The sequence below is a fragment of the Antechinus flavipes genome, chromosome 4 (genome assembly GCF_016432865.1).
Source record: "Antechinus flavipes isolate AdamAnt ecotype Samford, QLD, Australia chromosome 4, AdamAnt_v2, whole genome shotgun sequence".
Taxonomy (NCBI): Eukaryota; Metazoa; Chordata; class Mammalia; order Dasyuromorphia; family Dasyuridae; genus Antechinus; species Antechinus flavipes.
This window is the reverse complement of record NC_067401.1, coordinates 363,833,469-363,857,284: the sequence shown is the minus strand read 5'-3', so window position 1 is coordinate 363,857,284 and position 23,816 is coordinate 363,833,469. Positions and strand designations below refer to the sequence as shown.

General features: G+C 34.9%; 1 protein-coding gene across 2 annotated transcripts in view; it reads right to left on the bottom strand.

Moving 5' to 3' along the window:
- FAM120B (family with sequence similarity 120B) overlaps positions 1-23,816 on the bottom strand; it is a 109,386-nt gene that overhangs the window by 48,707 nt on the left and 36,863 nt on the right. For both annotated transcript variants that reach the window (XM_051998192.1, XM_051998193.1), the window contains 2 exons: positions 18,500-18,672; positions 13,625-13,717 (listed from right to left, as the gene is read on the bottom strand). In XM_051998192.1, coding sequence (XP_051854152.1) covers positions 13,625-13,717; positions 18,500-18,672 — 266 coding nt within the window. The remainder of the gene's footprint in view (positions 1-13,624; positions 13,718-18,499; positions 18,673-23,816) is intronic.

Here is a 23,816-nt window from a genome sequence, read left to right as displayed (position 1 = left end):
TTTTTTTTGGGGGGAGGTCTTGTTCTTATTTCATTAGTGGGGCCACCTGGCCTGGTAAAGGCCATTCCCTCTCCAAATGCAGATCAGAAAATATACCATAATTTACAGGCTTAAAGAGTTGATTACGGCACTAGGAGGTTAGTAACTTGCTTAAGGTCACAAGGCATTTACTTGCCAGAATTAACTTCAAATCTGGGTTCTGAATTGACACTATGGTTCAACCAATACATATCCATTATACCAAAATGTTTCTCAATTTGGTTTCAAAGGATTGGGGACAACATGGTTGTAATACCTTAATGAATGGAAAGTGTCATTGGTTGAGGTAATATTATATGACACAATTTTTGGGGGTGTAGACTGTGGAGTTATTTAGAACTACCAGTTCTCCCAAATATATACTGCCTTAGAAAAAATACTGTACCAAAAAGAGTTTATGTTGGGTTATTTTCCCAATCCTGGTTTTTCTTTAACAATGGTAAATTATGGAATGGATGCTAGTACTTAGAAAAGTCAGGCTCTGTAGATTTTTAGGAACTTTTAAATTAAGTTTCTCACCTACTTTCTGCCTTAGGGGTTGGAAAACCTCCCCCTCACTTAATAACAAAGGCACAGTACCCAATCCAGCCTAAAGACAATGAGCCAAAACAAATTTCCGGAGAAATAGTTACCAGTTTAGCTACCCCTTGATCACCAAGGACATCTTCTCTTCTTCAGAAAGATTAGGACAAGAAAGACTTCAGATTTTACAGCTAGAGATGGAAGTAGGCTGTAGGAGAGCACTAATAATGATTAGTGCAGGATCAAAAATACCATAACCAGTATTCAAGGGAGAAAAGTATGAAGAGAGAGAGAATAGAAAAAAAAGCCTTGACCCCAGGAGGGGTGTATCTTGATTATTCTGCTGTATCTGAGAAAAGAGGGGGTGTGCTGGTTATTCAACTCTCTACCCTATTTCCTGCATCCAATTCCAATTTCTTATCTTTATTAATGGAGCTCTTTGTATTGTACTTTCCTTCATCTTTTGATTTCCTATCTTTCTATTTTCAAAATGTCATCAACAAAGGCTCTCTAATTTTTCCACTTCCATGCCTGGACTTTCCCATTTTCTCTTAAACTTTCTCTGATAACTAAATCATATCCCACTCTAGCATAAAATGCTTTCACAAAACCAACTTCCTTTCCTTTTTCTCTTCATTATCTTGCTTATCTCTTAATAACATTAGAATTAATTGTATGACATAGGAGACACTGGCACAGGACCACTCAACATGGCATTCCCTCATTGGAGAAGGTGCTATGCTCTGTCCGAAAAGCAGAATTAAACTGGCTCAGAAGAAATGGACAATGTACAGAATAAGAGAATTCACCCCAAATGTACATTGGGACTATTTGTGTTCGACTGTGGTAGGGCATTCCCAGCTTGTATTGATTTGATCAGGCAACAATGCAGCATAGTAATGTCATTTTAAATGTCTCTTCAAGAACAAAGGACAACAACCAACTAACTAAGCATCTTGTTTATATAATTTAAACCTGGAAGTAAGCACAAGCTATCAAGTCTTGAATTCTTGGTTATCAGGGCTCTGGTCAGAACTTCAGTACAATTCTAGGCAGTGAAAACATTCTCCTAAAATGGAATTCTACAGTTTTTCTTTATCTCATTGGATAGGGTCATAAATAAAGGCTAGCAAATCCAATGGGTAACTTTTGCTTTTGAGGAGATAAACTTAGTAGAGAATAGGATCAGGATTTGGAAACATATATTCTAGTTTTAATTTCTTTATTGATTCATGGGTGTAGTAAGTTCAGTCAAGAATCTCAATTACCTTTATTTGTCTGGCAATCATCTTAATTTATCGAACAGTTAGATGAAGGCAATACTTCTTCCAGTCTCTTCAATGGGAAACAATTAGATTAAGGCTTTTAAAAACTGCTTATGCCTATGGCAAGAAACTATGATTATTACAAAATCTAACTATAAAAAATTAACTGATCCATATACAGAGAGATAATAAATGTGCACTACAATAAACATATTTCCATTGGGAATACTGACATGCCTTAGAGATATTCCAAGTTTGGTTCCAAAACACTGCAATAAAGCAAGTATCACAATAAAACAAATCACAACTGTTTGTTTCTCAGTGCATATAAAAGTTATGTTCACACTATACTGTAACCCATAAGTGTATAATAATATTATGTCTAAAACAAAAAGCAATATACATGCCTTAATTAAAAATATTTTATTGCAAAACCTGCTATCATCTGAGCCTTCAGTGAGTTGATCTTTTGATCAGGGTGTTGGTTCTGGAAGGCTGAGGTAGTATCTGTGACAATTCTTAAAGTTAATACAGCAATGGAGTTTGCTGTATAAATTGAATCTTCTTTTTACTTGCATTTAAAGGTCATTTTAGTGTTGTCAACTGGCTAAATTTCAATATTGATGCATGTCAGGTTTCTTCAGGAAAAACAGGTCAGTGGAACAGTCAGAACAAACACAACATGTATTAAGTTTCTTGTCATACTTTGTGGCATCCCAAAACAATTACAATGGTAACATCAGAAATTGCTGATCACTGATCACCATCAGCTCTAATAATGAAAAAGTTTGAAATATTGTGAGAATTACCCAAATGTGAAACAGAGACCTGATGTGAGCACAGGCTTTTGGGAAAATGGTAGCAAGAGACTTGATTGATGTAGGGTTGTCACAAATCTTCAATTTGTTTAAAAAAAAAAAAGCATCACCTGCAAAACACAAGTGTGCCTGTACCTTTTCATTAACCTATAAAGCTGACTGCCTTCTGATAGTCTAAGAGACTGCCAACACATAAGCCACAAATATCTATCTATTGTTTTAGGCTTTGGACTAGATGATAACATCCTTGTTCTACTATTAACTTCAATTTGAAGTAGAAGCAAAGAAGATTAGCACTGCAAAGGAAATGCATCCAATGATTTATATATGTAGGGATAGTCCAAACCTTTCATGATAGGTGAGAAAATGGAAGCCTAAGGAACTAAGTGACTTGTCCTATGGTCATTTAGCTAGCTGGAGAATTTGGGACCAAGTCTTTTCAAAGGCCAATACACTATCTTGCATCTTAGCAACTTATCTAAGTTGCATCTTAGATAAGTTGCATTTTTTTTCACGGAGAATGATTTCTTTCTTATTTGCTATTTATGGTTTTTACCTTTTCTACCACTAACAAAACTTGTCATTACAGCTTGTACAGCATTCTGAGAAGTTGACAAAATATTAAACTCTAGCCACTTATAAAAGTGAGTTCAGGTACTGTTTATGTAGGGCAAAATGGGGATCTGGTGCCTTATTTTTTCATCTAAGTTCTGAATAGACTATTGTAATAAAGGACAGCTAGATGGCACAGTGGATAGAGCACCAGCCCTGAAGTCAGGAGGACCTGAGTTCAAATCTGAGCTTAGACACTTAACACTTCATAGCTGTGTGACCCTGGGCAAATATACATATATATATATGTATATAGTAGTAGGTAGATGCCAAAAAAACCTCCCACTGAAACTTATTTCTGTTCCTGTAGGGATTGTGACAGGGCACACTGATTTGGATGAGACCTCCTTGACTGGATATAAGTCATCAATCAAGTAAAACTAAAAGAAAAATTTGAGTGTGTTGGCAAATCAAGACTGTGCATTATACCTATTTTGACAAAATGTCCCTAAGTAGACTAAAATGATTTTCAGATAGAGTTAGCAAGTTGAGAGACTTCCAAATCAGCAATGGAGTTTTCTTTAAGACAAATGATCATAAACACCATGATATCTCTTATTCTCTGGCCCAACAGTCATTCCATCAGTGTTCCCCTAGGCTGATCCAAATCCCAAGGACTATTCCATTTGGAAAGCTGGCTGAACAGTTTGGCTCCCTTTGAGCTTTGCCTCACCCCACCATCTGCCTCATGTAGTGAAAGCCCAGGCAGATGTGAAACTCACATTCCTGTCAGGGGGTAACAATGGGCTTACTGACAGGTGCAGGCAACCCAGAGCAGATGATGGGCAGGTGCGTGTGCCACCACTTACTTTCTGCTGGCTCCTTTTCCTCTCCTCTCCCCCATGCCCCACCCTCTGGGCAACACCTGCCACTTTGGGACACAGGTCAGCCCTAAAACTTGATGGAGTGAAGCCACACCCCAGTCAGGCAAACACCACATCCTCTAACCTTCCTCTATTTCTTGTTCCTTTTCATAAATACCTCTTTCAAGCTACTATAAAGAACTTCTTTTAAAGAGCAAATGGAAATGCTGATAGGCAAACTTGGCTAATCAATCCATAAGAGAAATTTTATGATCTCTTTCCTGCTGATGAATGCCCAGGCACCCCATTTCTTCTGCTGCTCATTCTTTAAATCAGTGCTTGCTTATTTGTTCCTGTTAGGGGTTGGTTCCTTTTTTGGCCTAAATTCTTATTTGGCAAGGAATATGCATAGAATATTTTGCCTCAGGTTCTGTCTTTGGGCAATGGAATTTACTTCCAAAAACATTACTATGTAGATTCCTCCACCTTCCCAATGCCAGAAACCAAATTACCTGGAATATAAATATATTGCACTCATAGCTCCTCTCTATAATCACATTTTTATTTCATTTTGCTTCTTTTTCCTTAATTGGTTAAGGTTACACATGACTTTTCACCACAGACTAAGAATCATATTCTTATCATCATTATACACAGACCAAAGTATTTATTTTTCAGTTGTCGGTCTTGATTTTTTTTTTTTTAACTGCCATTCATTTCATTTCTAATCACACTGTTATTTTACAGGCACTGCTAGGAATCTGTCAGAAAAACACTCCAATGAACAGTGTTGACAGATGAGAAATTTAAATTGCCAAACACATTAGGGACTTTATGATTCTGAAATGCTCCACATAAGCTTATGTATTTTTCTTCCACAATTCTGGTTTGACAGTAAGGGAGAACGCCTCGCCTAGGACAGAAAAGCTTGGAGCCAGTAGAGATTTTAATAGCCATTTTAAACAATACCTTCAATCAGACCATTTTATTTTGGGATTTGGTTTTTTAGAGAAAAATTCTGTAGATAATATCAGAAGATCCTTCAGTTAAGTTCCCTGAGGCAAGATACATTTCATGAGGGAAAGATGGGGGAAAACTTTCTGGCCTTGAAGCTTTTTCTCTCTAGTTTTTTAAATGGTAACTTTTACTAATATTCAAAGCTTTGGGTATTGATCATTTTTTAATAGGCTTTACCTGAAAACTGGATGAAAAATCTAAGGAACCGAAGGAAATTCAGGAACCCATGTGGATTCCCACAATTTCTTAATAAAATAATAAAATTCCACAATTCTTGATTCCTTTCCAATTAAATACCAATAGTTTAGCAGTGATGCTGGTCAAAGTTAACCAAAGAAACTGTTATTGAGCATAAAAATTTAGACTTTTTGGAGCTTATATCCATTTTTATTCCTAAACATCTATCTGCTGTCCAATTGCTTCAGTTATGCCTAATTCTTTGTGACCCTATTTAAGGGTTTTCTTGGCAAAAATATTTCTCCAGGTCATTTTAAAGATGAGGAAACTGAGGCAAGTAGGTTTAAGCAACAATCTTAGGATCATACAACTACTAAGTTTCTAGGGCTGCATTTGCAGCCTTAGGAACCCTTAGGAAGATGGATCTTCCTGACTTGAGGTTTGGCCTCTACCACTGCATCAGCTAGCTGCCTCAGGATAATAGTATCTGGTATTAAATATCTACTATGTGCCAAGCATTAGGCCCAATGTGGGAGACAAAGAAATATAATACAGAATCTCTATCCTCAAAGAGAAAAACAATTGAGCTGAAAGAAGAATGAGTACATTTAAGTACATTAAAAGTAGAGTTTACTGGATAAAACATAGTCTTATGAGAAAGGAAGCGTATAATACTAAAAATAACTGACATAACTGATATATAGCACATTATACAATTACCTCATTTGATTCTTACAGTAGTCTTATATTATACATGCTGGAGTAATTTTTCCTATTTTACAGATAAGGGAATTGTTGAGTGATTAGACATCTTGCCCAGAGTCACCCAATGAATCACTTTCAGACAAGATTTAAATGCAGTTTCCTGACTCAAAGCCTAGCACTCTGTTATGGCAAGCTACTGTCTTTAGTAATATGAGAAAAGCTGAAGAGTAGGATGACACCAGATTGTGAAATGAGGGAGTATGATTACTCGTTAGCAAAAGGTAGACCCTGAAGATTTTTCAGCAGAGGAGTTACAGATGGGTTCAGCTGGACAAGCCAGACTTTGGGGTCCCTTCCAACATGCCTAGCAGTGGAATCTCTGATTAAAGAATTAGTCATTTTATTTGCAATGCTTCCCAGAATAGGTGGGCCAATTTATAACTCCAGCAATAGCATATCAATGTGACGTTTCCCCAGAATTTCTTCAATTGACTATTCTTATCTTTTTCTTCCATTTGCCAATTTGCTGCATATTAGATGAAACCACAGGGTAGAACTAACTTTCATTTCTCTTATCATTAGTGATCTGGTACATTCATTCATATGATTGTTAATAGTTTGCAACTATGCCTAGAAGAGGGTATTTTAAAAAAATATCTCTTGTCTGTTATCTAGTGGGAAATGACTTGCGCAGCCAACCTTTTATTCTTCTTTGATTGATTATCCTGATCCAGGCCTTTAAACCTCTGCTTGAATGCTCTCTTCTGCAAGATGCTGTTTTCAGCTTCCCAGCTGTTGCAGTCTTCCCATATAAGGTGATCCTGGGAGGTAAGTGCTATTATTACCCCCATCTTAGATGAGGAAACAAACAGGTAGAATCAAAGTAAGCTGGTCAGCGTCCAGGACAGGACTGCAGTTCAGGTCTTTATGACATCAAATCTAGCACTCAATACTCTCAATTAGTTGCTTTTCCCCAAAATTTTCCTTGATTTTTCTGGATTACAACATGATTATGACATGACAATTTGCAGCCTTGAGGTTATTCTTAACTCTCCCTTCTCCCTCATGCCCATACAAATTAGTTGCTAAGTCTTGTCAATTTTTTCTGCACAACATTTCTTTCTTCTCTCCCTTTCTCTTTACTCATAGAGCTATTACCCTAGTTCATCAAATGCTGACCAACTGTCACCAAAGAGCAAATAAACCCAAGAGCCCCCCCTCCTCCCCAGAAGTGATAGTTCCTTGCAGACTGTGGTCTTCCAGTTTAGCTCTGACACGCATCATACTGGAAATTTCCATACAGGAAATTTGGACTGGCAACTGCATCTACAGGTGCTATAACCACAGCCACCGAGAACTCTTCCCACCAAAGTACTCTACATTGTCTAATGACTCAGTGAAAGAAAATGATAAGATTTGATCAGTGGAAATGTCAGGAAAGATGCATTACCATCTGCTTTGCCACAGCACCCTAAGAACTCTGGGACTTATCCATCTGACTTGAAGCTGAAACCTTCAAATATGTGTTATCTTCCCTATTAGAATGTGAGCTCCCTGAGAGGAGGGATTGTGCTTTACTTTTTTTGTGTATATGTATACATATATACACACATACATATATATTTTTACACATAGATCATTTTTCTTTTTATGTATATTTGTATGTGTATATATGTATTATGTACAAAAAGAACTAAAAAAGATAAATGAAAAAATAATTCACTAAGAATTAGAGCTGAACAAATGGAAATGAATGACTCAATGAGAGATCAAGAATCAGTCAAGCAAAATCAAAAAAAATGAAAAAAAATTAGAAGAAGAAAATGTAAAATACCTACTTGGGAAAACAACTGATCTAGAAAACAGATCTAGTAGAGACAATCTAAGGATTACTGGACTTCCTGAAAATCATGATGAAAAAAAGAGTCTAGACATTATCTTTCAGGAAATCATCAAAGAAAATTGCCCTGATGTCCTAAAATCAGAAGGTAAAATAGCCATTGAAAGAATTCACCAATCACCTCCTGAAAGAGACCTCAAAATGAAAACTCCGAGGAATATTGTGGCTAAATTTCAGAACTATTGGACCAAGGCAAAAATATTACAAGCAGTTAGAAAGAGACGTTCAAATACCGAGGAGTCACAACAAGGATTACCTAAGACCTAGCATTTTCCACCTTAAAGGATCGAAGGGTCTGGAATCTGATATTCCAAAAGACAAAGGAACTTGGACTGCAGACAAGAATAAATTACCCACTAAATTGAGCTTTTTTTTTTTTTTTCAGGGAAGAAGATGGACATCCAATGAAACTGATGAGTTTCATTTATTTCTGATGAAAAGACCAGAGCTGAACAAAAAATTTGACCTCTAAATATAGAATTCAAGAGAAGTATAAGAAGGTAAAAAGAAAAGAATTCTTGAGAAGTATATCTCTATATGGTTATATATAGAGAATGTAGGAACAATATGATTTTACTGTAGCTAGAAACTAGAGGTGGAAAGGGGATTATACTGTACATATGTATTATGTATACATATAAAAATATACACATATGAATCCTTTGTTTCCAAGAAATACTTTATAATTGGCATTTAATGAACATTGGTGTGGTCAGCATAAGAATATGGATGATTCATGCAACTTAGTTATGGTACCTAAGAGCTAGCATATTCTGTGGAAAGAGGGAAGTCTGAGGACCTTCAGTATAAATTCAGTGTGCAGTTTATCATCTGTTTAACCTCTCTGAGGCTTAGTTCCCTCACATATAAAACAAGGGGTTGGACTGGATTACCTCTAAGGTCCTTTCCAACTATGCCTATAAGTCTAAAAAGGGCAAAATCCTGCTGCATTTGTTAATGTAAACAGTCACTCAAGGTTAGGTTTAAATCTAGTGGGAGTGATTCTGTCTTTGGCAATATGGAAGCTTCTTTAGAAAATACTTTTCCCCCATGATATTTTTATTCTTCCATTTTATGAATGTGATCTATGATTCTTGAAAACTATGTTAACAGACTAATGGCTCTTGGGGATCTTAAGAAGATTGAAAACCTTTTGAGGACAGATCCATTGTTGGCTCAACAGGGCCTTGTCTAGCGACCTCTTCTTTTTCCTCTCTGAGTATTCTCATCAGTTACCATGGCTTAATCTCTATGATGACTCTTAAATGTATATATCTAGGCCTCATTTCCCTTATAAGCTCCCATTCTCCATTGCCAATTGCCAACTATATTTCCCATACATTATATTTCCCATACTTATCTCAAACTTGACATATACAAAATAAAACTCATATTTTCTCTAAAACTGGTCCCTGCTTCTATCTATTTCTATCAAGAAGACCACTATTCTTCTAGTTACCCCGGTTCATAATCTAAACGGCATCCATGGCTCTTTACTCTTATCCCGTATCCAACTGGTTGCCAAGCCTTGTTTGAATTTCTTTCTCTATTCCTATAGTCACATTTTAGTTCAGAACTCATCACTCTTTACTCAGACTACTGCAATAGCCTCTTAATTGGTCTCCCTGCAGCCAATCTATCCTTTTTCCAATGCATTCTGCAGACATCTGACAAATTAACATTCATAAAGCACCTTTCTGAATATTTTCTTCTCTGCTCAAAGAACTTCAATGGCTCTCTGTTGCTTCCGTGATAAAATACAAACTCTACTGCTCAACATGTAAATTTGCCCCTCATAGTCTGCTATCATTCTATCTTTCCTGCCTGATTACAAATCACTTCCCTTCCTACCCTCTACCTGTCCTTGATATTATTCATACATGTTATTCTGTCTTTTAGCTCCATTCTTTTGCTCTGATAGAGAGGAATATGATTCCTCTATGAATGACAGAAAAATGCCTACTCCCCTCACCCCCATACATCCCTAACACATCATTAAGCATAAAAATTCTAAGGATGACACCTCCAAGTGAGAACTATGTTTGGCGGATTGTCATTGTCATCCAACTATTATCCTGTCATTTAGTCATTCCTTTTATACAACGATATTAAGTAGAAGACATCTTGAGAATGAAGAACCATGACCATATACGAAACACTACAATATTTTGTGTAATTGTGTAATTAAGTGTGAACTTAATTGCTTTTCAATTCTCAAATAAGTTTTTTGATATCGAAAACTTTAAAAAAAAAATCAATTTTCCATCCCAGGTATTTATGACCCTGTTTCTTCTCCATACTTGGAGTATTCTTTCTCTTAAACTTGCCTCCTGAAATCTCTAGTTTCCCCTTCAAAGTTCAGCTCAAGTGCCATCTCCTATAGGAATAATGGTGTCACAGAGGATCACAGATTTAGAGCTAGCAGGGGCCTTAGAATTCATATTGTTCAGAAGGGCTGAACTTGGGACTCATGGTACTGTAGTTTAGAATTCTACTTCTGTCAATTATTACTTGAAAGACTTTAGGTAAGTAAAATAACTGCTCTGAGTCTCAGTTTCCTTAACTGTGAAATGAGGTTATTGGACAAGATGACCTCTAAGGTCCCTTCTAGCCTAAAATTAGGAACCTCATTTTAGAGTGTGACAAAGGGGTGGGATTTGAATACAAGCCATCTGTTTCCAGTTCCAGAGCTCAGTCCTGGTACCATAAGGCCTTCCCTGATTTCCACCTCCATTGCCCACATATTTTGTGTATATATGTATAGTTGCCCTTTGGTAGAATCAGGGATTGTCTCATCTGTGCCTTTGTATCCCAATGGCCTGCATAGTGTCTGGTATGTAGGAGGAATAGGTCCTGATTTAAAGGCGCTTACACTCTACTGGTTGGATACAATATGTAAGAAGATAAGTATAGATATGATTCTTTAAGAAAGAAAAGAGCACTTACAACTAGGAGGATCAGAAAATACTTGCCATAGGAAAGACAGCACTTGAATTGAGCTTTGAAGGAAGTTAGGAATTCTAAGAGGAGCAGTAGAATAGTCTATACAAAAGCACAGTTATTGGGGAATGAAATATCATTTTGAGAAAACAGCAGGTAAGCGACAGTGAATTGAATGAGTGTTTTGTGTGTGTGTGTGTGTGTGTACTATATATGTATGTTTATATATGTATAAGTATATATACATGTACCCACACACATACGTGTGTACATTTATGTATTATATGTAATGCATGTTATAATTTATAATATTTATATGTGGATATATATATATATATATAATATAAATATATCTATATTTATGTATTATATTCCCAGAGGCAATAGGGAATCACTAAAGTTTTCCAGTGAATAAAATGGTAGAGCAGGAGGAAATTTTAATTATTCGGTTGAATATCACAATAAACTAGAAATTTAGATATAGTATTTATAAATAGTCTTTCATTAAAGCAATTTTTGTGCCTTTGATATAACTCTATAACTGGGATTTATGAATGATGCCTTTTGGGACTGAGGCATCCTCTTCCTTAAAATAAGATAAATATACATATTTAAAATCTCTATAGCCAATATCCTTGCAAAAACTTCACAATCTAATGGAGAAAACAACACAAAACCAAATATATACAAATAAGCTATGTAAAAAAACCACAGGAAATAATTAAGAGGGAGGGACCTAGAGTTAAGAAGGAATGGACAAAAGAAGGAAATTAAGTTGGGACTTAAAGGAAGCCAGGGAAGTCAGCAGTTAGAAAGGAGGAAGGAAAAAGTTTGAAGATATGAAGGAGAGAATGCTCCAAGCCAAGAGATGGAATGTCTTGTTCATGGAGAAGTCAATGGATTGAAGAGTAAATGTCAAGAAGTAAGATATAGGAATACTGTAAAGGAGGAAAGAAACTAGCTCATAAATGGCTTTGAATACTAAGCAGAGCATTTTGACTTAAGGCAGCTAGATCTACCACGCTACTGCAATAGTTCAGGTATGGGGTGATGAAGGCTCTTTAACTTCTAAATCTATGAAGAAGACAGAAGAGCATACAATTCTATCTTGGGAATTGAGGAGCTAAAAGACTGAGGGTACTAATAAACAAAAGGTAGTTTGGACAATTCTTTGTAAAAGAGTTAAGACAAGCTATAAATTAGAGCATGAAAAAGAGAAGATAAAGAGATTATAAATTTCTGCTGCATTGCTGGAAGAATTTATTAATAAAATGCAAGGGATCTGAATATGGCTGCAGGAATGCTTTTATTTAAATATTTCAAGGATAATGCCATCTCTACAGATATCCTTCCACTAATGCTAATCAAGGTCATCTTTAATAGGACAATTGCTACTAAACTATTGATCATCTTAATGAAAAACTTAGTAGTGAGACTCTTCAAACTAATTTAGCTGATCCTCAGATAATAATAAATATCTAGTTAGACTTATACTTGAGGCCTTTTTAGACTGGGAAGGACTAGCCAGAGCATGCATTCTGCTAGCTTATCAAGAACTTAGAATCATCTCCACACAATAAGGCACTGAAGCAAGATTTTAGATGAATATGTGGTGGAAAAATGTTTTATAACTATATCTTATTATATTAATTATTAGAAAGCCATGTAGAGATTAACTGAATTGAAGAGGTTATTATGTTTTAAGTATATATATAATACTTATGTTTACAAGTATGTATATACACACAAGCTTATTATATTCACTGAATTGTATTTATAAAGCAAGAACTATGATTCCTCCATCATAGGTTTTTTGACATTTACTACCAAAAAACTGGAAATAAATAGAGACAGAGAAGAAATAGTCTAGTTTTGTAGGTTGGTTTTGAGACAAAGAATTAGATCAAAAAGAATCCAGCTGTGGAAGAAGAGAGAGAGAGAGAGAGGCAGAAAAGATCTATATAGCCAAAGACTATGATGGCTTCAGTGAGGTAGTAAAAAAAGAAAGGATGTTTGTCATCAGGAGCAGCAATTTTTAGGTTTCAACAGAGTAAGATATGGATTAAAAACAAAATAGGAACCTAGCTTAAAGATTCCAATAGTTATGTTCTTCCCAGAAAAAATACTCATTTTTTAATTAAAGGAGGATTTATCAAGTACTCAATGTATGACACTGAACAGGGATTCAAAAGAAAGATAACAAAACCTTTTCTTTCCAGGACCTAACCAGTCTTGCTGATTATATGTAGATAAGACAAATATCAGTTCAAGCCAATGCATCACTGAGTATCAAAATGAGTGCTACATACAATAAAGATTATGTTTTCCTATGTTATTAATATAGAAGTTCATTCTTTAAACTATCTGCTGAACTGCATGGCTAAGGATTTAAAACAGAATCTACTTCAAAATTTTTTTAAAAAGAGAGCCTTAGCATAGGAAACATAGTGAAGTAGTCAATAAAGATCTGGTTGACTGACAAATCGACTGAATAAATATCAGACAATATATTAACCATTTTTTCCCAATATTGTCCACCTAAATCATAGGCTCAAAGAATATGAAATAACTTTATTATAATATTAAATGGAATAATAGTTGTACAGATTAACAGATAGATATGACAATGGATTTAACTGTTACTCCATGATTTGTTAAGAAATAGAAATCAAATGAATTTATAAAGCACATGAACTCTAGACCCCTCTAAACCTTCCTCTTGAAATAACAACTGTAATAAAAGGGAAAAAACGTTGGAAGAAAGCTGAAGCTCTTGGCCATTTCAGGATTATGATTAGAGTCATGCTAATCGATCTGTGTCTGTACCTGTAAGCCTGAGAGATGAGCAGCTGATTTTCCTTGAAGGCACAAAGTCTGAGCAATAAAAGCATTTAAGTCCTCCAGGGAGAGAGTATCCACCTGAAAGAAAAGAGAAAAAAATAAAACCTAGTTCTAAGCTATGGGGGAAAAAAAAAATCACATCTTTTTGCAAACATGCTTTTATTCTAACATATGATCACATGCATATGCTATACTCGGACTTTTAGGGCTAATAGAAGGAATGTCAACAACAAGGTAAATGGATGGATAAATATAGTTCCAACTTTCTCAGCTCCAAATTTTAGGCTCCATGTTATATAGGCTCTTTCCTGTTGCTCATCCAATTCAAAAGGCTTTCATGTTGTTTTCATTTTTCCTTTTGGCTTCTTCTAACTGGTCTCTTCACTAATGCTGGCAATTCGGGCATGAATCCAGAATGCCTTAGTGTGCTAACAAAACTAAATTTTTGGATCAACTCTGTTCCAGTCAAACCTGAAGCTCCAGATTGATTTAAAAACTTAATTAGGGGAGCAGCTAGATGGCACAGTGGCTAGAATACCAGATTTGAAGTCAGGAGGACCTGAGTTCAAATCTACCTCAGACATTTAATACGTTCTAGCTGTATGACCCTGGGCAAGTCACTTAACCTTAATGAAATCAGAAAAAAAAAAAAAAAGAAAGAAAAAGAAAGAAAGAAAGAAAGAAAAGAAAAAACCTAATTAGTGTTCCAGTTGTGCTTTAGAATTGGACTAGATTTGCTAGAATAAATAAGTACCTATTTTTTTTTTCCCCATCTTATCTAGAACCTGATCTATATACTCTGGGGATGCTAGTTTGGGAGCAAACCACCATCCCAACACAGTGAGCAAATCAGAACTTACTTGAATTCTTTCTTTTGTGACAAATGATTGTAATGTTATTTTTTATATTAAGAAGAAAAGCAGCAAGATGGTGTAATAGACAGAAATCAATTTCAAGTTCAATCAATTGAACTTGAAGGCAAAAGTTCAAATCAGTGTTTTAGACACTTATTAACTATATGACCCTAGGCATGTTCCTTAACTTCTGTTTGTCTTAGTTTTCTGATCTGTAAAATGTTAATAGTAGTACTGATCTCTCAGGGATGTTGTGAGGACCAAATATTGTCTTCCCAGGGCATGTAATTTATCTCTCAGAATTTTAGTTTTCTAATCTATAAAATGAGGCAATTGGACTTGATGACTTCTGAGGTTGCTTTCAACTCCAAGTCTATGATCCTCCAAGTTAATAGATAGGGAGTTCTGAATTCTGAAGGACCCTTGATGTACCAACTGCTTTCAGCAATCACTGGTTGGCAGTTGCCGCTCTTCTCAATGTTAACTCTGTGGGAAGTTTTCTATAAGAGAGGAATGGGGAAGGGGTTAAAAAACAATGACATGGATGCTGGACTCTTACCATTCAATGCATTTCAACAAATACCTATAAAGCAGTAAGGCACTGTGCTAACATCTACAGAGACATATGCAACAAGCATAGGAGGAATGACAGACCTGGAGGTTTGGAAGAGATTTTAGGGGCCAGCTAGACTAACCCTTATAAAAAAAGGAACCTTCACTATAACATACTTGACAAATGGACTAGGACAACACTGGCCCTTGTTTAATGTTGTGGCCCCATGATCTTTCAAATAAATATCCCTCGAAGTGGCTCAGTTAATCATACCTGCTAGCTGTTTCAGTATGGGAAGCAATGATCCAACTGGGCCAGGTGATTTGATTCATCAAGGGCAGTTAGGCGCTCTCTAACTCTCTCTTTACTTATTTTGGATATTAACTTCCTGCTAGTCATCTAGTTTGGTCACTTCCAATGTAAAGGGATATCCTTAACCTCAAATTCTACTGAGAGGATACAACATGTATTCAAAGTTTGGAAACAGAAAGTAAATGCAAATCAACTCAAAATAATTAAAGAGGGAGAAATAAAATTAAGAAAACTCATCAGCTTTCACTTGCCTCAGAGTTCTTGGAATTATTCACCCAGAAATGACCATGAAGCTTTACTAAATTGTTTAGTGAGAAGGCCCTTCAATTCCTCCCACAGAAAATCACCAGAGAACCCTCTTGTAAAACAATCCCCTCTTATTATATTGATTTTATTTGTGTTTAATTGGGAAGTATTCAGTGGCAAAATAAAACAAAGGAGAAGAGAGGAAAAAAAATTCAGAAAACAAACCCCTCTATAGCAATTTGGAAGCTATTAAAAATGTTTAATATGCTCATTTCCAGATAAAAATAACCCACTATAAATCAGGAAGACTTTTCATTATGGATTCCTGCTGACCTCACTATGAAAACCTCTTCCCTTGGGAAGATCTGCTAAACCCTGCATAAAGGAAGGTAGGGTAATGGCTATCAGGAACAGTGTAACATTGCAAAGTATTCTTAGCATTCATTATCTCCACCCAAGCGGAAGATATTGATTGGCTGCTAAGATCTGATAATATTCTTTCCGACCCCATATCTACCCTTTGCTATTTTTATTTCAAGGCAGGTGTCACCTTTGTGAAAATGACAGCAACTATAATTATTTCGGGGAGGAATGGAAAAATCTGAAAATGCATACATAGCATTTATGGCCAAGAAAAAAAAAAATCAACCAGAAAATAAATGCTTTATGAAATCAAATAATTCCTTATAATTCTGTGTTTAGATTAAACTTGATAGCTTTTAATTTTGTTTTTTGTTGTTGTTGCTGTTGTTGTTATGAGCCAACAGTTTCATAGAGTACTGATTTAAAATATCAACCTGGGCAACAGGGAAACTATTTCACATATACTACTGAGAGAATACAACCTTTTCATCAACCAAACAAATTTTCTCAAAATTTTGTGTTTTTTTTTTTAAATAAAAGTATGCTTCTTATTTTTATTACAATGTATTTTAAGAATAAACTCCTTAAGCTAATCCATCACTGAACTTCTTATATAGCAACTCACACTAAAATGATTTTATTTAAGCAAAAACAAGTGAGAATTTTCTCTTCAGTCCCTTGAATTGTTTTAGGTATGTGCAAATTACAGTTGAAAAACTGTTATAATAGTATTTTGGGTTTCATAATAAAATAATTTAAATTATAACATACAGTGATAAAACTGTTAAAATTCCATTTAAAAAAGATCTCCTGGTCATTTTTAGTTTAAGGGTTAGATGATGAATTGAAATCAAACACCTAGATAAGTTAATTTCACAAAGTAAAATTCTGTGGCATGGCTGCATACTAACTATATCCAGTTGTCTTACAAATGCCTGTCCAGTTAGTCATAAGGAAACCCACTAAATTAAAGACTTTGAACCACTCCACACAGTCTATCCCTACTTCCAGAATGACAGCTCCAAGTGTGTACTGTTACTCTTGTTGCTGATAGATAAGCAGCATTATTGGCATATTAATAGTATACATAGGCATTTTCATAAGTCAGAAGAGATTGCTTATTTTTTTTAATCCTCTTTAAAATTCCCACGAAAGCTCACCGAAAGAGACTTTAGCAAACTGTAAAGTTGGATGGAAAACATGAAATACTAAAATATAAACATGTAATATTGAGATGTATATAATATGTATTATGTACATGTTTACATGCATATGCAGAATACTTATACAAATACATATTATAAACAAAACTAATGTAAAAGATAATATAGCTATACTTTCAGAAACATGAAATAATTGGACTCACTGAGCCAGTACAACATAATTATTGGACTTAATGCCCAATTTAAATAACTTTCTCTAAAAAAAAAACCCCTGATAATCCATAAAATAAATTCAGGGTGGTGGCAAGTAAGAAGTGTGCTTTTTAAAAATCCACACAATTCTGAAAAAATAATTAACTATACTTGATAAATCATTACACTGATTTAGGTCAAGAAGGTACATTTTCCCCCATGAGGGTAAGTATTAACCATCTTATGATTAATAGAAGGCAAACTGACAAAAAAGAAAAAAAAGTTAGGTTAGAGATTTTAAGTAGGCTCTAAAGCCAAATTACATATTGCTAAGATTAGGAGAAATTATTAAAAAAAACTTTTTTTATCTGGTCTCAACTTCTGAATTAACCAAAACAGCAACTGTACTATAACATGAATCAATAATATGAGTTATTATTATGAATACTGCAACCAAATATCCAAAGAATTTATCTCTACCTTTAATCCTCACTTTTGCAATGGTTTAAATACTCAATTAAGTGGTCACTTTTAAGATATGGAAGGGCAATTAGGAAGGCAAAATTAGGACAATCTAGCTACTGGATCTAATGCCCTATTTAAATAACTTCCTCTAAAGAAAATTGGTAATTTATAAAGTGAATTCAGAGTATTGGCATGAAAACATGAAAAACAGAATTATATTACTTTCTATTACAACCAAATGAGAATTTAATGGCTGTAACACAGTATAGCCGTCATGGTCAGGAATCAGGAGAATTGACAAGGTAGCTTGAAGAGGTCATGGGAGCTGATGAAAATGTCTCAATGAACCAGAAGAGCAGATATTTGGTTGGGGTTTTTGTTGTTGTTATGACAAGTGAGAGACACAAAAATTTGCTTTAAAAACAAAACAAAATCGAAAAACAGCTGAGATGCTGGAACAAGAGAGAAGCCGGCATATGCTTAAATATTTTCATTGTTAAGATGCATAAAGAACATGAGTGGAAATTTTATTAAAATTACAACCTGGATGATTTCCCTAAAGTCTGGTTTATGGACATATACTAATGCTAAAGATCTAGAAAGAAATCAACTAATCCGTAAAAATAGCAACATCCCACAATGCAACATTCCATAAGAATAAGGCTCCAAAGCACCTATTAGCATTAGTTCTCAATGCAATATTAGGTATTACCTGACAAAGGAGGTAGATCAAGAGACAGCACAAGGCTGTAAGAGAGTTTTCGAGAACCTGAAGTTCTTCTCTTTCATTCCAAAGATGAAAACAGGCCAGGAAGGTGTTAAAACGTTGGACTTGTACCTCTGCCTCTTTGCTCAGCCACAATGTTCTCAAACTAGGTGTTCCACCTATTTGAAAACAAGTCCATTTACCATTCTTCTCAGAACTGGCATATTAAAGTGTACCTCTTTCAGAAATACAATGAAAGGAAAACAAATTCTTATTCAGGACTCACTTAATGCTTTAAAACTTGGAAAAATTAGAACATGAACGAGTATTTTAAAAACCTTTTTTTCAGGATTTAAATATGTTCTATTTATAAATATTTCACTGAACATGATCATGTTTTTTAGTAGAATGATTTACTCCTGAAGAATATTTATTTCTTATAATTCCTAAATAAGTAAATTTATTAAATTTAATAACATTTGGAGTCTCCATAATGCTTTCCCCCATCTTTTTTGCTGAAGGTAGGGAATTGGGATTGGGAATCTGGAGTGGTGTATGTGGCTCCTAGTGTGGGAAAACTTACTTCATAATTGCAGGTCTGTCTCCCCTCTCCCCTTCCACTCCCTCACATTAAACCACTTGCCCATGTGTAATCATGCCAATGGCAGGACTTGAATTCACATCTTCTTGTTGCCAAAGCAAAGTATTATGACATACTGCTTTCAGGGACTTTCAGAATGAATCTCCAATCTGAGATGTGATGAGTATAGAGGTCAAATGAGCTAGAGTTATACAGATCACCTGATTTTGGAAATAAGGAGATGATTTTTGGAAGTTTGCCTTGCTAATTCTAACTTTCCTCTCCTGTGCCTCTAAAACTCTAAACCATCACAAAACCAATTATCTTTAATATGAAATTTTTAGTAATCCACTTATAAATAGAATGAGTCATCTAAAATAGGCAAATGAGTCAAAATATTAGACATTTAAATCACATATTATGTAGAAATCAAAGAGTGAAATAAAATGCTTATAGAAACCATTACAAACATCATTAAGTGCCATGAACATACCATACTCAGTTTTGTTTAAGAATTCCAAATGGAGATACTGACAAAAATAGAACAGCCTCAGTACTGCTGCCATATTAGAGCCATCTTGCTTTTGCTTATTGAGCAAACAGAAAGGTGCCAGTTTTAAGATCAGGCAGATTAAGCTGTAATTGATAACACATCTCTCTTTATTAGAAGCAGCTGCAGTCTTCAGTTAGAAACACTTGGCTATAATAAATAGTTAAAGTGTTGTAATGCTGAGATCTAGATGTTACACATGTTTACTAAGCAAACAAAGTCCACTAACCAAATGGTATCAGAGTTAAATCAATCTAAAAAAGAAAATTCTTCTACTTTTCCCTTTTAACATCTACAAATTTTATTTTGATATTTTCTCAGAAGGACATTTCCTGACAACAAATATGAATTATACCTCATTCCCCCAAGCCATCTGCAATTTTGAAAAGTCAGAAATGTTTTTTGTACCAGGTAGTTTTTTTCATTATTTATTCTGCAACCAAAAAAAGAGGTATATTTTCTCTTTTTTTCTTAAAAAATTAAAGACAAAAATGGAAGAAATTACAATGGTACAAAGAATGTGATTTTGTAGTAATATGATCTAATAGTTAAATATCACAGAAAAGAAATTATAAATGCTCCACTTTTTCAATTACTCTAAACATTTAAAGCAAGTCATTTAAGAACCAATTTCTATTATGAGGTAAGGATGAACAAGCAATGAAAGGATTTTATTCTAAAAGTGTGAAGAATAATTTCCCTTTCCTTAAAGCTAACAAAACCAAAGAAAACCCAAATCTTAAAAAAGTAGGTTAGGTACCATAATTTAAAGGATTTTAGATTTGTAATTAAAACAACAAATCAACCAATCATCTTTTAGGTTCAAATCCTAATCTTGGTACTTTTACTTGGGTAACAGGGCAAGTCATTAAATGTTTGTGGGTCTTAGCTTCCTCGTTTGCAAAATTAGGGGGTTAGACTCAGGTCTAGGACCTCTAAGGTCTTTAAAAAATGAGTAAAGACTATGTAACAATAGATGATAATCTTTGCAAAGGTGCTCATTGCGGGCAGACTAGGGACTATCCTTTATTTCCATGAAAAGAAAATTAGATCATTAATATTTGGAGTAAGAAGATAAATCATTCTTAGATGTAAGAAGCAAGAAACTTCAGCACATTAGGAAGAAATTTGTTACTATAAAGTTTTCAGACACCGATTAAAGTTCAATTAATCAAGTAGTTTTGCTTTATATAAAGTCAGATAATCAGTTTGCTCATTTTCCCATTGAATTGACTCATTAAAAAAATTGTGGCATCATCTTCACTCCTCAGCCATCTCTCACAAACTACTATGTCATCTAAAACAGAAAGCAAGGTATGGAGCTTGCCCCACATTCCATCAGTCTTTCTTTCTGAATGGTATAAAATAATGGTGTCACTCTCAAACAGAAATTAAGGTGCTAAATAGTATAAGAATCCCTGCGGGTTGTATGACTTCATTTTTAAATGTACTGTTATCTATGTTTTATTGTACTTTTATTTTGGTAAATTGTTTCAAACTATATTTCAATCTGGCTTGTGCATAAGAGTATTATGGTAGAATGAGGCCTAAGGGCTTCATGTTTGAAATCTTTGGTATAAATACCTACACAGTGATTTCTGGACTCCCAGTTAAGATAATCTTGCTGTTCCTCTAACTAGATATTCCATCTCCTGATGCCAGACATTTTCACTGGCTATCCCCCATATCTGGAACTCTTTCTTCCTTCATCTCCACTTTCCTCCTGATTGTCTTTAAGTCTAGGCTAAAATCTCTTTCTCCAAGAAATCTTTCCCAATCCCACTTAAAAGTAAGTGTCTTCTCTGTGGATTATTTCCAAATTGTTTTGTATATATTCTGTTTGTACATAGTTGCTTGCAGATAATATCTCATTAGACTGTGAGCTTCTTAGGGTGGTCTTTTACCATTCTTTGTATACCCAAAGTTCAGCACAGTACGATGTTGTTGTTTTAACTGTTGTTCAGTTTTGAATGACACTTTGTGAACTGTCCATGGGATTTTCATGGCAGAGATGCTGAAGCGTTTCCCCATTTCTTTCTCTAGGGGATTAAGGCAAGCAGAGGTCATATGATTTGCCCAACGTCACATACTAAATAAGTGTCTGAGGCTGAGACTTAAGGCTTCCTCGACTTCAGGACCAGAGCTCTATCCACAGAGCCATCCAATTGCCTCCACAATTTTTCCTTTCTCAACATTAACAGTTTCCACCATCTTCATTAGAAGGATAAATGATTTTCTTTGGGGCTATATGAAGATAGGCCAAAGTTATTTTTTAGTCTGGAGTGATAAAATGTGAAGCACAAAGACCACCAGACCCATGAGAATTATTAGCAAATAACTGGTAAATTGGTAAATAATACCAATCTAAAATAAGCATTCTGCTAGAAATTGTCGAACTTGACTGATACAGTAAGGAAAATCTGCACAAAGAAGGAAAGCTAGAACTTAAGAATTTTGGTGTGGCAGAAAGCCCCAGAATACCTGAGTTGTGAGAAAAGAGACAACTTCTTCCAGTAAAATCAAAGTTGGTCCTTCTACTTGCTCCGATTACATAGAAGATATCTGAAAAGTGGAGATGGTACTAATAACAAAGGCCTAAAGAAGCAACTTGGTCTTTAGGTCACTCTAGTACTCCACAAAAATACATTAACTAAAAACCCTAATGATATAATTTAGCAACAAACTGTTTCTCTCTGATTAGACAGGAAAGCCTAGAATTTGTCTCACCCCTTTCCCCCAACCCCAAACACAAAGTACTGCAGAGCAGCAAGCAGAAGGGCGGGGCAAAAGAGGTAATTTCTATGATTGACAGCTTTGAATTCTCTCTAGAGCAGCATGGAAGGACACAACCCCTGGGTGGAGGATGGCTGGATGTGCCTCATTAGTAACAAAGCAACTGTCCCGTTTGTGTTTTTACAGCTAGAAACACAAGTCAACTGAAGAAAGACACACCAAGACTCTATGCCATGCCATTTCTGTGTGCTTTTTTATGGAAATAAATGTTTTAATAGCTGGGTTTAAGAGTTATCATGGATATTCTCCTTGCATATTCCTAGGGTGAGAAAACCACATAATTGACTAGTTTAGGCCTCTCTCAGGATGTGAGAGGTGATACTTCTAAATAAACATGAAAAGATCTTATTTCTTAAATTTATTTGTGGGAGGATTTAATTCATAAATTCAATTTAAATTAATATTTATTTAGTATTCTCTACGGATTCAGAATTCTTGGCCCAAGCAAAACAAAGCAAAACAAATCCCAAATGCTCCCATGCATAGTAAATCTTTACTGTGGCTGGTTAAGCCCCAATAGCTTTATTTATAATAAGCAAATAATTCATTCAGATATAAACTGGGCAGAATGCATTAACATCTCAATATCATTAAATTCTGCATTTACACGGATGTGCTGTATAATTTCATGCTTGTGAAACTACATTATTACACTGCTTAGAATATATACTGCATTTGAAATTCACAGAATATGTGGTTTAAAAAATCATGTTAGGCAAAATCTAAAACCTTGTGCTGTTCTCTGTGAAGCAAGAAGATTTAGCAAAAGTTATTTAAGAAAATAGAATTATGGAGATTTTAAGCTCTTGTTTTTCCTTTTTAGATATGATGTAAGGTCATTTTAAAGACAAAGAAATCATATTATCTTGAATGCAATCAATCTAACTTAACCGAACATAAAAGAAATATTTAATGATTAAAACCTTGCATTCACACTTAAAAACTTCAAAGATTCTTACAAAGAATAAATAGACTTAGAACTGGAAGGAAATGAAGACGTCACAGTCAACTCCTGCACTTTATAGATGAAGAAATTGAGTAAGCCAGAGGTTAAGTGACTTGTCCAGGGTCACACAACTAATATGTGCCTCAGACAGTATTCAAACTCAGGTCTTCCTGATGTCAAGTCCCATAACCTATCCACTTTCCATCTGTGCCATCTATCAGCCTCATACTTGGGCCATACTTTAGGTGTCAAAGTGAAAACCTTTAATAGTATTATATAGGAGTGAGTTGAAATATCAGTTGAAATCCCTATTATAGTAGGAACATGTTTTATTTGCCATCAATTTGTCATTTTGTAAAAACACAAAAAGAAAAAACCCTAAGTGTTTTTAGCAATGCTGTGTAAACCTATAAGCCTCGTAAGTCAAAATGTTCTTAAGTCACCAGGAAACATA